This window comes from Colletotrichum jinshuiense, chromosome 7 (genome assembly GCF_051148585.1).
Source record: "Colletotrichum jinshuiense chromosome 7, complete sequence".
Taxonomy (NCBI): domain Eukaryota; kingdom Fungi; phylum Ascomycota; class Sordariomycetes; order Glomerellales; family Glomerellaceae; genus Colletotrichum; species Colletotrichum jinshuiense.
Window position 1 is genome coordinate 3,089,202 of NC_139314.1, and position 15,161 is coordinate 3,104,362.

The following is a 15,161-nucleotide window of genomic DNA, read 5'->3' on the forward strand; positions in this document are numbered from 1 at the left end:
ATGTCGTGGTCCCGAACATTGGTAACTGCCGCCGCCTTGGCGTTGCCAGCCTCCGGCCTCAATGTCGTCCCCAGGTCCGGTGATGCTAGTGCTGTCTTTGACGCGTTTGTGAGCTATTCGCTCGAGTTCGCTTTCTTCCCGGACTTCGCTGGTGGGTTTCTCTTGAATCTCATTTCTCCGTGGCACTGACCATGGATGCTAGGAAACAACTCCTCGCCAAACAAGTTTTCAGACAACCTGCTTGCGAACTTGGGCGGCCTTCAAGGCGTCCGGCCCCACGTCCGAGTTGGAGGAAACACCCAGGACTACGCCCTCTACGATAGCTCTCTGCCGTACGCTGTCAACGGCACCTATGACTTCAGCAGGTCGAAGGACTACCCAACGACCATTCACATTGGCCCCTCGTTCTTTGAGTCATACAGCACGTTCGCAGACACCAAGTTCACCCATGGTTTCAACCTCGGCTTGGGCGCCAATCGCTCTGAAGGTTGGGAGACTCTGTTAGCCACCGTTCCTCTAGCATGCAAGGCCATCGGGAAAGAAAATCTTGACGTATGGGAATATGGCAACGAGCCCGACCTCTTCTCCACCTCGGCCCAAGGTCCCGTCCGACCCCCGTCGTGGAGTGAATCCATCTACGTCGAGCAATGGCTTAACGGAACCCGCAAGATTGCCTCCATCCTCGCAGACGCCTGCCCCGACTTCCCGCCGCCAGTCTTCGCGGCGCCCTCCAATGCCGGAACTGCTAACCGTCTTCGCGCTCCTGCACAGTGGGCCGCTGGTTTGAACACAGACGGCAATGTGGCCATATTCTCTACCCACAACTACATCAGCGGCGCCGAGAGCCCGGGAGTTACCCTCCAGGGTACTTTGATGAACCACACCCGCACAGTGCAGTCTGTCCAGGCTCATGTGAACGAGTACGCCAACATCACGGGGCGTTTCGACAATGTGCCGCCTCATGTTCTCGGGGAGCACAACTCGCTGTTTAACCAGGGCAAGCCGGGACTGTCCAACTCCTTCGGGGCTGCGCTGTGGGGTATAGACTTCAATCTCTATGCTGCCTCTGCAGGAATCAAACGTGTCTATATGCACATGGGGACCGATTACAGGGTGCGTCTGCTTCACACTACATGTTCCCGACGGATAGGCTAACAGTCGATAGTATGCGAGTTGGCAGCCAGTCAACACAGAGACGACCGCCATTGGAACCAAGGCGCCGTACTACGGCAACGTCGCCATCGCCGCCTTCATCAACCCAGGCTCGACCTCGGGCCCTGTATCCGTCGCCCATGTCCCGCTGACGGGCGACAACGAGAAATCCTCCGCTTACGCCGCCTTTCAGGGTGATTTGCTTGTCCGGTTGATCATCATCGACCTGACAGCCTACAACTCCACCCTAGGCGGCACGGGCACCAGCCCGGACCCCGACGCACCTGCCCGGCCAAGCACCCAGTATGCCTTTGCAGTGCCGTGGGAGGATGGCCGAGTGAGCATACGGCGACTACATGCTAACGGCAGCGATGCCATATCGGGGATTACGTGGGACGGGTGGAGTTACAATTATGAGCTCGACGAGGGTAAGCCTGTCAAGCTAAACAATGTTACGATTGGAGAAAGCGTTGAGATCAAAGATGGCAAGGTGCAGGTGGAGGTTGCTGCAAGTGAGGCTGTTGTTCTGAGTCCCGCCACGGGGTGTAGTAAGTGGTTCTAGAGCATATGGTAGCGTGTGAAAAAATATGACAAAACTAAGAGGAATCGCAATACATACAAACCCTGTTGTCTGCTTCTTCACTAGAGCTTGTTGGCTTCCGCGGTGTCTCGAGGCAGGGAGGCATATCCAAACAATACAGTCTGCATCCAATACCATAATCGAGAGTATCAACACGAGTTCATGTCAATTCACCACAAGAAGACCCCAGAACGCGGCCAACACAGCCTGTAAATACTGCACATTCCACTCCTTCAACAAAGCCCACCAGCGCACTTGTGAAATCTTTCCTTCTAAACGTCTCTCTGCACAAGTAAGGACATTCCTCGGTGGCGTGTGTTGCAGCAAGCATCTGTCCAAGGAGACAAATTCTAACACCGGCGTCTGAAGCCGTTCATATAGAGGTGAGCGAAGGGATTTGTAGCACCAGAGACGGAGGATTAGGAGGGATTGGGCCTTTGATTCAACAACCCTGCAATCTCTCAATCTCGTCCCTGGCGGCGATTTGTTTCCCGTGATAAGTACGGGGAGTGTTCACAGCATCCACGCATGTTTTGCTTTTTGGATACAACATCACAATAACCGGGGCGTCTACCTCCATTATCGTACCCGGATCGTAGCATCCCAAAGTGCGGTCGAGAGAAATCACATTGGTGCAGCAGAGTTACCATCAACTTAACAAGTACATTGGACTTGGCTCCCTCACAGGCGAAGCTGCTCTCTGGTGGTCGCACATTGTTCCTAACAGCGTCCGAGACCATTCCCGTGGAACCTTTCGGTACTTGGTATTCCCAACTCGGAAAATCCGAGAAGCAAGTGAAATAAAATGAAATAAAGGTAAAATAAAAGTGGTATCAGAACCACGCCAGTGCTTCCTCCTGATAATAAATGAAGGGATATATATCGCCCACTCCCCCGTCCCACGTCACCCAACCTCGCCTCAGACAAGCTGGCGTTTTCAACCATAGTGCTGCCTCAACGGCAACTTCCTGTCAAGCGTGTGGAATGCCTGCGTCCGCGGCGTGAACGGCATGACCCTCGGGGAACTCGGCCCCTTCATGCCATTCATCTCCCACTCGCTCCCCTCCTTTGCGTAGTCAACCGGCGAGCTCCCCGTATCCGAGCCGGCGCCGTCCTCCTCATCGTCCACCTTGTCCCCGGCATTGGGCCAGGAGACGTACAGCGCAATGGCCAGGTTCGCGACGTATAGAACGAGCATGTAGACCGTGACGGCGAACGTCCCCTTGGCCAGCTTGCACGACGTGGAAGCCCTGAACGGCTTGGCATAGTCGCACGACTTGGAAATGTACCAGGCGATATTGCTGGGGTACCGCGGGTCGGCGTGGTCGGGGCCCATCTGTCCGTAGACAGAGACGGTGTAGAGGGCGACCATGCACACGTTTATGCCGGCAGCCAGCATGGGGAACCAGAACTTCATGATGAAGGCGACGAGCTTGGTGAGGAGGATGAAGAGGGTTATCACCGAGATGGCAACGTTGAAGTCGGTCAGCCTGCCAGGCGTGTTAGCCATACATCCCGTGCGGCAAGTAGGTAGGGAACAAAAGGGGATGCTTACGTTCGTGTCCATACAAACGGTACGTTGGGTAACGGCTCGTAATTTGCATATGCGTAGAGAATCATCTTGGGGTTGGAGTTGAAGCCGTTGGCGAAGCCGACCTCCCAGAGCTTCGTGCGGTAGAGGTCCGGCTGGGCGATGCCGAAGAGGACGAGGAGGGGGACGAGGCCGATCAGCTCGAGCGGCATGAGCGCCCACATCCACGGCCGGAGGAGCCACTTCCTGCGCAAGATCTTGTACGCCATTTTCGGTATCGTTTCCTCTCGTTTTTATTTATCCGTTCCTTTCTGTTCGTCTTCGTTATTAATACGATTTCGGACTCTGTATCGTTTGGGTCCGAAACGGAATGATTGCTTTTGTTCCGTCTTCTCTCTCTTTCTGCGTGGGTGAACCCTGTCCAGTCTGGCACTTTCTTGCCAAAGACCCGGGGTTTCTTTAGGCGTAGTTGTTCGCCGAGGCAATCAAAGGATTTCACATCGGTCAAGTACCAGCACTCGACCTAGAAGGCTACCGAATCCAATTCGAGCAAGCTCGATTTACTCGCTTGGTCGTCGGCGTCGTCGTTGGCGAGGTATGAATCTTCAGAGAGGGGAAGCAGATGGTAAAGAGCCTCCTGCCGGTCGGGGCAGGGTGGCAGTTTAAGGGCCATCCTCTGTGCAGATTCCCTCCCGTCCATTCATCGCCTTGGGGAGACGGGCAGGGTGGCCGGGTCAGCTTAGGGTCGCGGGATTGGACCGTTTGCTGCATGTGCCGTGGACAACCATCGGTGCCATCACAGCGGGCCGGCCCAATGAGGAGCGGAGGTTAGGAGGGCTGTTAAGCGCCGGGCTCGAGAGGGGCCGTCGATTGGTCGGCCCCCGGGGGCACCAGCCAATGGCGAGGGCGATACGCGATGTTGCGCACAATACCCGCCTCTTCGAGAGCAGGGGTTGGGCAACTGCCAATTGGATGCACGGGGCGGTTGGGGATGAGATCAGCCTTCGTGCGATGCTGGTGCGATGCAACAGGAGATGCAGCGTGAAATCCGGGAGAAGTGAGCATGAGAGTTCGCCTCAATGCGCGGTGATGGCCGCTACATACATGTCACAAAAGATAAAACATATTTGAAAAAACTGGAACTTCCAACGTGATTGCAACGGCTCTTCCGGCTATGAACCTGGGGGTTAAGCGCTTTGTTGGAGATCGTCTCGCGAAATCTGCATCTAACGAAGCGGCACAGCGATTAGCACTTACCGGTACGCGGCAGGCGACTGAACAGGAAGCTCATCATAGGAACAACAGGCAAACAGACACAGAAACAATCACATTCCTGTCCCCCACGACGGTAAGCCTCGCTAGCCAGACTGAGGTGCACGCGAATCCCATACTCGCGTGTTTAGGGGCTTAGGTGAGCGACGATCCGATCGGCCGGCAGTAGCGAAGGATGCAGCCCCGAGATATTAATAGCGGGGGCATAGGTATGGGAAACCTCTAATCCGTGTGATAATGGGATTTTGGTAGCCATCTTTTTTTGAACGCGACCTGTGTCGGTACACTGCCACCATCAATTGCAGGTGTCCTTTAGCCTAATCCATATCAAGTCAGGCATTCCTAGTAAAGGCTCAGCTGCAAAGTTGACAAGCACATCATTCGGACGAACCTGTCGCCGTCCACCTGACTCTGACCATCAGATTGCTGAAGCAGAAGGCATCCACTTGCTGCTAATACAAAAAACAACAACACGACGTACGCTCTCGTATGGGGGCCGCCGGACATCTTCAGCCGTCGAGCACGAGTGTCTGAGGGCTAACGATTGACGGCTGAAGTGTGTTTCTGCGAAAGCTCAGACAGAACCGACGTAGCCTCGCGCCGAAGCGGAAATGAGATTCCCATGTGCAAAAAGGGAGGTCTGACACGAGACACGATCCCTTTCCATGCAAGAACACCCGCCTGAATGAAGATATGGGAGGAGTGCTATGCAGCCCGTTTCACGGTGATGAGCTCCGATCAGCAGCAATGAAGGCCCACATGGATCGTTTATCCTCGCGTCTTGGAAATCGGAATGAAGCCGTTCATCGGACGAGAGATAGGGCTGATTCCCGTCTCTCGGACCTGCTAGAGTCGGCCCTGGCCAACACCGGCTCCAAGTCTGTTAACTAGGCTGGCTGGTAGCTCTGGGAAGCGCGGTACACGCTGTCGAGGACGGGATGACGAAAGCGGCTCCGGTGCTCGGGTCCTTCGGATATTCTAGACTCAGACGCCGGCCTTCACGCCTGGTTGCTTTGGGCGTAACTCGTGGTCCCGGGCAGCTCGTGGGCTGGTATGCTAGTGCGGTGTGTATGTGAGTCGAGTGGCAGGCTGAAAACCGGGTCAATTCGTCCGGGTGGAATATTTGGAGCGCATTCTGCAAAACCAACCGGAGTATACACCGGAGCAACATGGGGGGCAACTGAGGCACCCTCCTTTGTAGATCTCGTAAAGGGTCTATGGAGAAACCGGCCCTCGGCGATCGCTCAGTCTCAGATGGGTAATATGATTAGAGGGTTGAATGTAAGACCTTTTACGCATACCCATGAAGCATTTACGAGGCCCCGGAATGCAATTCATCCCTCCGGCGACAATCGACATTCGATGCTACCCTTGGACGAGCAGATATGCGACCGCATGTCAGCCGCTCCTCGAGACCAGAGGATTGCGTGGACCCCTGAACAACTCGCAAAGGGGATGTGCAACGACGCCCTTTTGTTTGGGCGATAGGCGACTTGAGCCCGAGTGTGAATGTCAAATTCCGGTCCAACCGTTGCTGAGGCGGGCGAGCGGTCTATCATTATTTTTTATTTATTTATTCTTTTCCCTCAGCAGGCTTGGGAGTCACAGAAGCAGTCAAAGAAACAGTCATAGAAATAGTCACGGACAGGTATAGATCGAGGGGCCCTAGAGGCAAGGGAAGTCCCTCGATCTCTGTGGTAAAATAAAAATGGTGTTGATCCGGCAAGGAAGTCGGAGGCGATAGGTGTGTGTTCTTCTAGCTGATGGCAAATTGTGGACCGAGATATCGAAAGACATGACCGGATGCGATGAAGGACTGAGACATGCGACTTTCGAATGGCACTGGCGCTGAACTGCCAAAACGTTGAACTGCGGGCTGGCGTAAGGGACGGCAAAAGAAAAAAGAAAGAAAAAAAGAGGGAAAAAGGGTTGGGTGTTGACATGTCATTACCTACGTGACCTCTGGGAACAAAGTCGACCGAAGGAACGAAGCCGGGACATTCGCAGGCAATTGACAGACTGCGCCGGATTGGGACCAATGAGGCGGAGGTATCGACAGACTGCTACGAGGTGACGATCATCGATCGGCAAGCTCCCAGTGGGGGCGACCACGGTCTGGACCGCACCAGTTCGAGACCGACAAGGGAGGGCTTCGGACAGGGACAAGGGCTGCCCCTGCTTGGTTCCCTCCTAACCCCCGTCGGGGCTTTTAAGATGCTTGGCTTTCTTTCCCATCCACTCTCTTTCGCTCTTGCTGCTTCTGCTTCTGCGCCGTTGCTGGTGACGGCGCAGCTAGGTTGGGCCGGCGAAATGAGGAGCGCTTCCACGGCTGAGACGAGACGACATGTACAATCGTGGATACCCTGTGGAACTGCAATGACGTATGGCTGGCTTGTTCCAAGAGACGGCCGTCAGGTACCCTGTTTACACAAGACATGCGACTTGAACCACCTGGACCTCCCCCACGGCACTAGGTAGGTACCTCCCACCTTGTTTCCCATCACCTGTTCTGTTGGTCTACGCCATTCTTCTCGAGCACAGGGCATGGTTGTGGACCGGGGATATAGATGTGCTATGGCGATTGCCGACGAGTGCGCCGCTACGGAGCGCAGCGAGTGAGTTGAGCAGGCAAAACGGGACGGCCTGTAAACGTATGCAGCAGTTTCTTTTCTCCTACCGCTTCCCGTTTCGTTCCCATATGACTCAAATGAGGTCGCGTCTTACCAGGATGAATTCCTATAGGAAAGAGAGACACAAGGGTCCGGGGCCATGCAAACCGTTGCTGCAAAAGACGAGTCGTATCGATACTGGGCGAGGTGACAAAGTGCCCTCCCATGTTCCGCTATACCTAGTATACATACCAAGTACTTGTACATCTCCCCTCTTCAACCTCCGACTGTTCTTCCTCTTGGAATTCCATGTCTTGTGCCTCTTGCCTTGTCTCGAACCTGGAAACTGAATGTCACTGCAATAGGGCCGTATTTGCACATTGGCAGATGGCGTCCCGTAGTCCCAAATGCGAACCCGAGAGATTCGCCTCAATTGTGTGCATCCAGGTCGAGAAACGCAGCGATCATTACCACTAACGACCAGACGATTCCGAGGTGTGGAGCAGAGCAGAGAAGCCCATCTTTTGTTGTCCCCTAGTCAAATCCCATCTGCTCCAAGCTTGAAAGGCTTCGCTTCCCTTCCATTCCCCACGTTTCGGCGGTCCCCCAAACCCCAGAGATCTGCTCCCTCGTCTTCGTCGGGTTCGTGGGAGGGCTGCGGCGATGCATGGATATGTAAGCAGTTATTATGCAGGGCGAGATGCCCAAGACCAAGACGATGAAGATGAGCACGGCAAGGTGGATTCTGGGGGATTTCTTTGCCGAGAGCATCAGCTAGCACACGAGGGGCTGATGAACTAGACAGGCAGGCATCTTGGCAGCTACACAGAGGCGGAGACCGGGCCGTTGATGAGGGAGGGGGGTTTTCCTCAGGCCCTTTTTATTTTTTATTTTTATTATTTTTATTGTAAATCGATCCCTCTCTGCCCAACGCAGGGCAAGGCTGTTCATGGGTGCCTCCATCTGCCGCTGCCTCAAGCCACGATGCACCATGGCAGTAAAATGACGGGAGATGGACATGGACCACGAGGCAAGGTGCTTTTGTGTCCTGTTGTTGCTGCTGCTGTTGATTTCAAGAGCAGATGCACTTTTTCCCGCGTCGGACTCGACACGCTCGCCGACGATGCTTTCCGGGCGCGTAGCACCATAATAGTGCAGCCCTCCGGGCCAGGGCATGGGAAGACCGGGCTCGGCGGACGAAGCATGCGTCCAAAGCGTTTGATTCAACGTGCCGAGATACGACAGCTGCAGGACGGGCTACGGACTGACGAAAAGGCAAGTGGTATTCGTACTACGGCGAGCAAGCAGGGTGTTGAGATGGCCAGGGGTGAGGTGAGTGAGGCAGTTAGTTGTCTGTCTGGCAGTCGAGCCGCAGGAACAAAGCTGGAGCATATTCAGGGCTGGAGACAGCAGGGTCATGCCACCAAAGCTCGTCTGACACCCGGAGTGACAGGGCCCAGGAATGCTGAGATTCCAGACCTGGGTCCAAAATGCGGATACTACGGCTGGTCGTCACCCCCCCAGTCCCATCCCAGTCCCATCCCAGCCAAGCAAGGTCGCTCACACGCACGCACGCACTCCTTTTCGGCACGCTAATTACCAACAACGAGGGCCATCCACCCGTCATTCTTTCTGCTGATGTTTCCGTCCATGCCACTGGCGGCAGCGCTACCTAGGCTAGGCTAGGCAGGCAAGCAGGTCGGCAGGCGGTTTGTGATATTTATCAAGCTACGGGAAAGATGTGCAAGTACAGACAGTAGGGCCAGGAAGCAAAGAAGTAAGTAAGTAAACTTGACTTCACTTCAGAAGAAAAGAAAGAGACGGCTAGGGGAAAGAAGGGACGGGGGAAACGGAATCGAAGACAAGAAAGGAGCAGGACGGCCCATGACCCGTACCTTGGCTGCTGCTGTGCACACCTCCCCCTCCTCCCCATGTATCTTTTCCTCTTCCCAGCCTAGCTAGACAGTTCCTATGCCGCTCCCCTCCCCTTCAGCACCGCACCTGGACCTTGCTTTAGTAGACCGGATCAAACCAGTCCAAGTCCAGTCCAGTGGACACGAAAAAAAAGGGAAAGGGGGGGTTAAAAAAATTAGAGAAAGAGACGAAACCCGAAGCTGGGCCAATGCTACGTTCCCTTGCCTTGCCTCCTCTTCAACATCAAAGGTCCCGATTTCCCATACTGCATCTCGATTCATCTCCTCCGATCCACGTACATCCAACTATCCATCCATCCACTGCTCCACGACAAACTCGACACAGCACCGCGCCCCGTTGCATCCCGTCGCCCGCCGACCTGCCCTACCCCGACCCGACTTGGCCTGACCTGGCCTGACCCGTCCTCGCCTTGCCGCACACTTGCTGCATAGTGCTCGACCGCACCGCACAGCAAGAGGAGAAGCAGCCGGGAAGCATAACGCCGCATCGCATCGCGCCTTGCCTTAGCAGCTTGTTCTCCTTTCCTTTACCTGCGCATCTCGTGCACCGCACCTCGTGTGTGGTGTTGACCACAGGTAGACTGGATCTCATCCGTCCCCATCCTGGTAATGCCGTCTCCTTATTTTTTATTATTTTTTACTTTCTCTCTTGCTGTCCTTCCCAGTTCATCTTGCTTTGCTACCGCCGCTGCGACCCGACCCAACCGCAGCCTTAGATGCCCTCGTGGTTCTAGCGACCGAGCCCTTGCTGCACACTCCCACTTTAGTCTGCTGCACTTGCCACCTGCACTTGCACCTGTCGTCGTCCCCCGTCCTCCCGTCCCCTCCCCCCCGGCCAGGTTGGTAAATGGGTGTAGGTAGGTACCTTCCTTGCCCATGAAAGCCCGCCCGCCTGCCCCCAGTCACTGCCAGCCAGACGAGGCCCCGTCCCACCACCGACGCTCTCTCCCCAGGCCTTTCCCTTTCCTCTCAATGGCCCGGGCCCGTCGAATCCCTTCGTCCTCGTCGCAATCTCGATTCTTGACTCCGCCGCCAACCACCTCCATCCCGGCAGCATGGTGAGGCAGGGAGAGCCTATCTGTGTTGTATCTCTCTGCCGCTATTGCTACCAATCCCCCTACTTACCCGCCTAACCTCCACCCCCCGCCTCTCGCCGTGCCCTCTGCCTGTGCCTGCACCGAGAGCCCGTGTCGTGTCTGTGCTTGTGCTTGCTTGCCTGCTTGCTTGTGCCTTTGCCTTCTGCACTTGCCTCAACACCGTCTCCGCTGTCGCTAAAAGGAGCATTTTTTTAGTTTCGGCAGGGGAGAAGAACTATAGACCAGCAGCGGTGGCCACGAGTAGAAAATTTCTGGACCGGTCCGACTCTTTCGGCCGCCTTTCACCCTCACATCTTCCTCCTGCGCATTCATGCCGAAGGGTGACGATCGCTTTCCCCAGCCCACCATACACCTGCTCGCGCCCCAATCTTCCTCGATACACCGACCCTTTTGTGCCCCCGGATACATCGCCGCCCCGCCTCCTCCTCCTCCCCCCCCGACTCCGACGGCGACGGCGACGACGAAAACGACGACGACGAACCCTTTTGCTGCTGCTGCTGCTGCCGCCGCCGCCGCGACACCCGAGGCCTTCGCCTCCCCCTCGAGCTTCAACCACCAGGCCCCCGGGTCAAAGTCCAGCAACCCCCGCTACCTTCCCGACTCGCCCACCTTTTCCACCTTCATCACTCCCAGTCCGGGAGGACAATGGGCGACTCCCGACATTAGTCGGTATGGTTTGACGTACAGCGATACCACTTGCGATCCTTCATTTGACGCCGCCGCCAAAACCCTTTTGACGCCCACGTCGGACCCGACCTCTCCGACAGCCACCACTCGCTATACACAACCATCCCACCCGGCGAGGCCCTCGACGTTGCAGGGGAAGCGTCAGTCGGACGGAGAGACGGAGCAGTTCCAGGCGCACTCGTCGCCTCTGAAAAAGGCACGTACTCGCCTGGCGCCGCCTCGGACAATCTCCCTCCCCAAGCTACCCCATCCTTCGGTCATACTGGCGAGGCACAACCAAGGGCTCATCTCCCCCCTATTCTTCTCCTCCTCCAGCACCAGGCGACAGATGCCCCCTCGCGCGAATCCCCTTCCTCCCTCGGACGCCGCAGCCGTTCTGCTGGCTCGTCTGAGGGAGGATGCCGACGGAGTCCACACCGTTCGCCTACCCCGCGGCACCGTCCACTCCCATAGCCCAGCCACATCCGGCAGCACCCCGGGGAGCAGCAGCTTGTCTTCCGCGGACGCGACCTTCACATCGTCGAAAAGCCCAACTAGTCAACTTGCCCCGCCGGGGCTACAGGTACTGAGAGGCGTTGGCGTAGTCGAGCTTTTGGAGCAGGATGTTCGTCCCACCTTCATTATCGATCTTGCGAATCCTGTCAACACCCAAAAGACCGAGTTGCACCTGCTGTACGCCAATGCCGCGCTCCGAGCTTCCGTGGGCGTTTTAGAACTGCTTTCCGTGCAGGGCGACGATGCTGCCAAGAACGCCGAGTACACGCTCTTCAAAACATGGGCCATGAGTTTTGTTCAGAACCAGGAATCGTTGGACGTGTGCCTTCCTTCTCACACCTACGGAGGTATCAACTGGACCTGTTCGACCTTGCGCAAACGATTCCGGTTTGTAAGCGGAAACACGAGCGCTGTCTCGACCGCCCCCGACTCTCCCGGCCCCCTGGCCGAAGAATCCGCCGTTCTCGAGCAGCGGAGCAGAGGGCCGACACCCAACCAGGCTCCCAACGTGCCGATAGATGCTGAGCCGGACTATTTTGGCGACATCGAATCCGAGGCCCATGATCTCGACGACACGCCACTTGCGAACGACTGCGTGATGATGAATAACGGCGAGAGGCACCATACCGACGAGTTTACTCAGCAAGTGTTCCAGGCAGCCATGATGAGGCCGTCGTTTGACTGGACGCGCATACAGGTCACCCCGGACATGAACAAGCACATACAGTTTTGTCGAAACACGGACTGGGCCTCCACGCCATTGGGGCCCATAGAGCATTGGAACTCGGATTTGAGGGCCATGGCCAACATGATCATGGGCAGCCCTCACCCGGCAGCCATGTACTGGGGAAAGGACAACGTCGCCCTCTACAATGAAGCGTATGTCGAACTTGCCGGCCAGAAGCACCCGAAGCTCATGGGCATGCGGTATCAAGATGCTTGGTCAGAGATTTGGCCAGACCTCGAGGCCGTGGTTGACAATGCCTGGCAGAATGGCCAGTCGGTCATGAAAAACGACAACCAGCTCTTCATCCTACGGCACGGATTCCTGGAGGAGACATTTTTCTCATGGTCCATGGTTCCGTTGTTGGGAAGCGAAGGCCAGGTGGTCGGACTCTACAACCCGGCGTTCGAAAACACCCGCCGCAAGGTCAACGAACGTCGCATGCTGACGTTGCGCGAAGTTGGCGAGAAGACGGCTGCTGCTAAAGACGTCAGAAGCTTCTGGCCGCGGATGAGAGAAGGTCTGGAGTTCAACGACGTGGATGTGCCGTTCGCCATCATATACTCGGTCAGGGAAGACAGCGAAAGCGAAGTGTCTTCGATGCACTCTGGAAGCATAGCGCACCCCCCGGTGCTGCACCTTGAAGGCACCTTGGGCGTCCCCGAGGGACACCCCGCGGCCCTCGCCCACCTCGACCTGAAGTCGTCAGATGAGGGTTTCGCGCCATATATGCGTCAGTCCATGACGATGCAAGGCGCGCCCATCGTTCTCTCGGCCGAATCCGGCAACCTGCCGACCAAGTTGCTAGAGGGGTTGGATTGGAGGGGGTTTGGCGACCCATCCAAGACCATTGTCATCCTTCCCGTCCACCCCACAACAGCAGGCGAGTCCGTCGTCGGCTTCATCATCCTGGGCACCAACCCGCGCCGCCCGTACGACGACGACTACCAGCTTTTTATCCATCTCTTGTCCAGGCAGCTTGCGACCTCAATGGCGTCGGTCGTGCTATTTGAGGAGGAGATCAAGCGGGGACAGAGGGCTGCTCGCCTGGCCGCACTGGATCGCCAGGAACTGCAAATGGAGCTCTACCTCCGGACACAAGAAGCGGTCGAGAGCGAATACAAATTTTCGCGGATGGCAGAGTTTGCACCGGTTGGCATGTTCATTGCCAACGACGAGGGCCTCATTAACTTCGCCAACGATATGTGGTGGCAGATTTCGCGACATCCAAGGGCAGAGGACAGCGTCAACACGTGGATGCAGAGCGTGAGGGACGAGGATCGTTCAGGCGTCGAACGCGCTTGGAAGAAGCTCATTGAGGACAAGGAGGCCATCACGATTGAGTTCCGATTCAAGTGCAGCCGCCAAAACGGGCTCAACATCATTGACACCTGGGTTCTGATGAGCGCGTTCCCGGAGCAGACCGAAGACGGCAACTTGAAGAGCATTTTCGGCTGCATCACTGACATCTCGCCCCAGAAGTGGGCCGAGGACTTCCAGAAACAGCGCAGAGAAGAGGCGGTCGAACTCAAACGCCAACAAGAGAACTTCATCGACATCACCAGCCACGAGATGCGCAACCCGTTGAGTGCCGTCCTACAGTGCGCGGACGAAATAGTGAACAGCATCACGGAGTACCGTGCCGAAAAGCAGGACGAGAAGCAGCTCGAGGTCCTCCTGGAAGGCTGCACGGAAGCCGCCAGTACCATCAACCTCTGCGCCAGCCATCAAAAGCGCATCGTCGACGACGTGCTGACCCTGTCGAAGCTCGACTCGCAGCTCTTGCTCGTGACACCGGTCGACTCACACCCCGTTACGGTGGTGAGGCACGTCATCAAGATGTTCGAGTCGGAGTTGAACACACACGACATACGACTAGAGTTCTTGATCGAGCCGGCCTACGTCACGCATGGCCTAGACTGGGTCAGACTGGACCCGTCTAGGTTGAGACAGGTCCTCATCAACCTCATGACCAATGCCATCAAGTTCACCCAAGGCCGCAAGAAACGCGATATTACGATTCGGATGAGCGCCTCCAAGAACATCACCGAGATCACAGAGAAGGGCGTGTCCTTCTTCCCGAGCCGCAAGGAGGAAGTCAAGGCGATGACACAAGAAAAGGACTGGGGCACCGGAGAGGAGATCAACCTCCACTTCTCGGTCCAAGACACAGGTCCCGGTCTCCGCGAGGAGGAGAAGAAACTCCTCTTCCAGCGCTTCTCTCAGGCTTCACCGCGTACCCATGTGCAATACGGCGGATCGGGCCTCGGCCTCTTCATTTCGCGCATGCTTGCCGAGCTGCAAGGCGGCCAAATTGGCGTCGTCTCCGAGAAGGGCATCGGCAGCACTTTTGCATTCTACATCAAGTGCCGCAAGACGGCGCGGCCGAGTACGGAGTCGGCGACCCTCTCGGGGCTCAACCTGGCCCGGCCGCTCAGAACCGGGACGGCTTCGGCGCCGTCAACCCCACCTCCCCCTTCTGCCCTGACTAGACGGACGTCTTATCGGAAGGCAGACGCCAACCAGCCGGCACTCTACGATGTGTTGATTGTGGAAGACAACATCGTAAACCAGAGGGTCCTGCGGAAACAACTACAAAACTGCGGTAACAACACTCATGTTGCAAATCACGGAGGCGAGGCGCTCGACCAGCTCAAGAAGTCTCGGTTCTGGGCTGGAAAAGAGGCCGATGGCTTCGACCTCAGCGTCATTCTCATGGACCTGGAGATGCCCGTCATGGACGGAATGACATGCGCGAAGAGAATTCGTGAACTAGAAAAGGCAGGGACTCTTGTCTCGCATATTCCCATCATCGCCGTCACGGCTTACGCGCGGCCGGAGCAGATCCAGAGCGCGAAAGCCGCCGGTATCGTGAGTTGCCCGCTGAACTTCTGTCGCGAACCCGGCTAACACAACCTTGCAGGACGACGTGATTTCAAAGCCGTTTAGGATACCAGAGTTGATACCCAAGATAGAGGAGTTGGTTGCGAAGTACAAAGCATTAACCACTTCAGAAATCGTAGCCCCGGCCTGATTAGCGCGGGCTTCAGGGACCAGTTTCATCTTGGGACTTGCTACCT

The 15,161-nt window shown here is 56.3% G+C and overlaps 3 protein-coding genes across 3 annotated transcripts; 2 read left to right on the forward strand and 1 right to left on the reverse strand.

Moving 5' to 3' along the window:
• On the forward strand, nt 1-1,714 carry EsH8_VII_000805 (glycosyl hydrolase family 79 C-terminal domain-containing protein; the record flags this gene model as incomplete). The annotated part of the gene is made up of 3 exons (XM_083270938.1): nt 1-151; nt 203-1,113; nt 1,166-1,714. The coding sequence occupies 3 exons, from the start codon at nt 1-3 to the stop codon at nt 1,712-1,714; spliced, it is 1,611 nt and encodes a 536-aa protein (XP_083128495.1).
• Nucleotides 1,715-2,669: 955 nt separating this feature from the next.
• EsH8_VII_000806 (uncharacterized protein) lies at nt 2,670-3,532 on the reverse strand (the record flags this gene model as incomplete). The annotated part of the gene is made up of 2 exons (XM_083270939.1): nt 2,670-3,222; nt 3,288-3,532. 2 exons carry the CDS (start codon nt 3,530-3,532, stop codon nt 2,670-2,672), a joined length of 798 nt encoding a protein of 265 aa, XP_083128496.1.
• Nucleotides 3,533-10,485: 6,953 nt separating this feature from the next.
• Nucleotides 10,486-15,115, forward strand: EsH8_VII_000807 (hybrid sensor histidine kinase/response regulator; the record flags this gene model as incomplete). The annotated part of the gene is made up of 2 exons (XM_083270940.1): nt 10,486-14,952; nt 15,005-15,115. 2 exons carry the CDS (start codon nt 10,486-10,488, stop codon nt 15,113-15,115), a joined length of 4,578 nt encoding a protein of 1,525 aa, XP_083128497.1.
• Nucleotides 15,116-15,161: the final 46 nt, after the last annotated feature.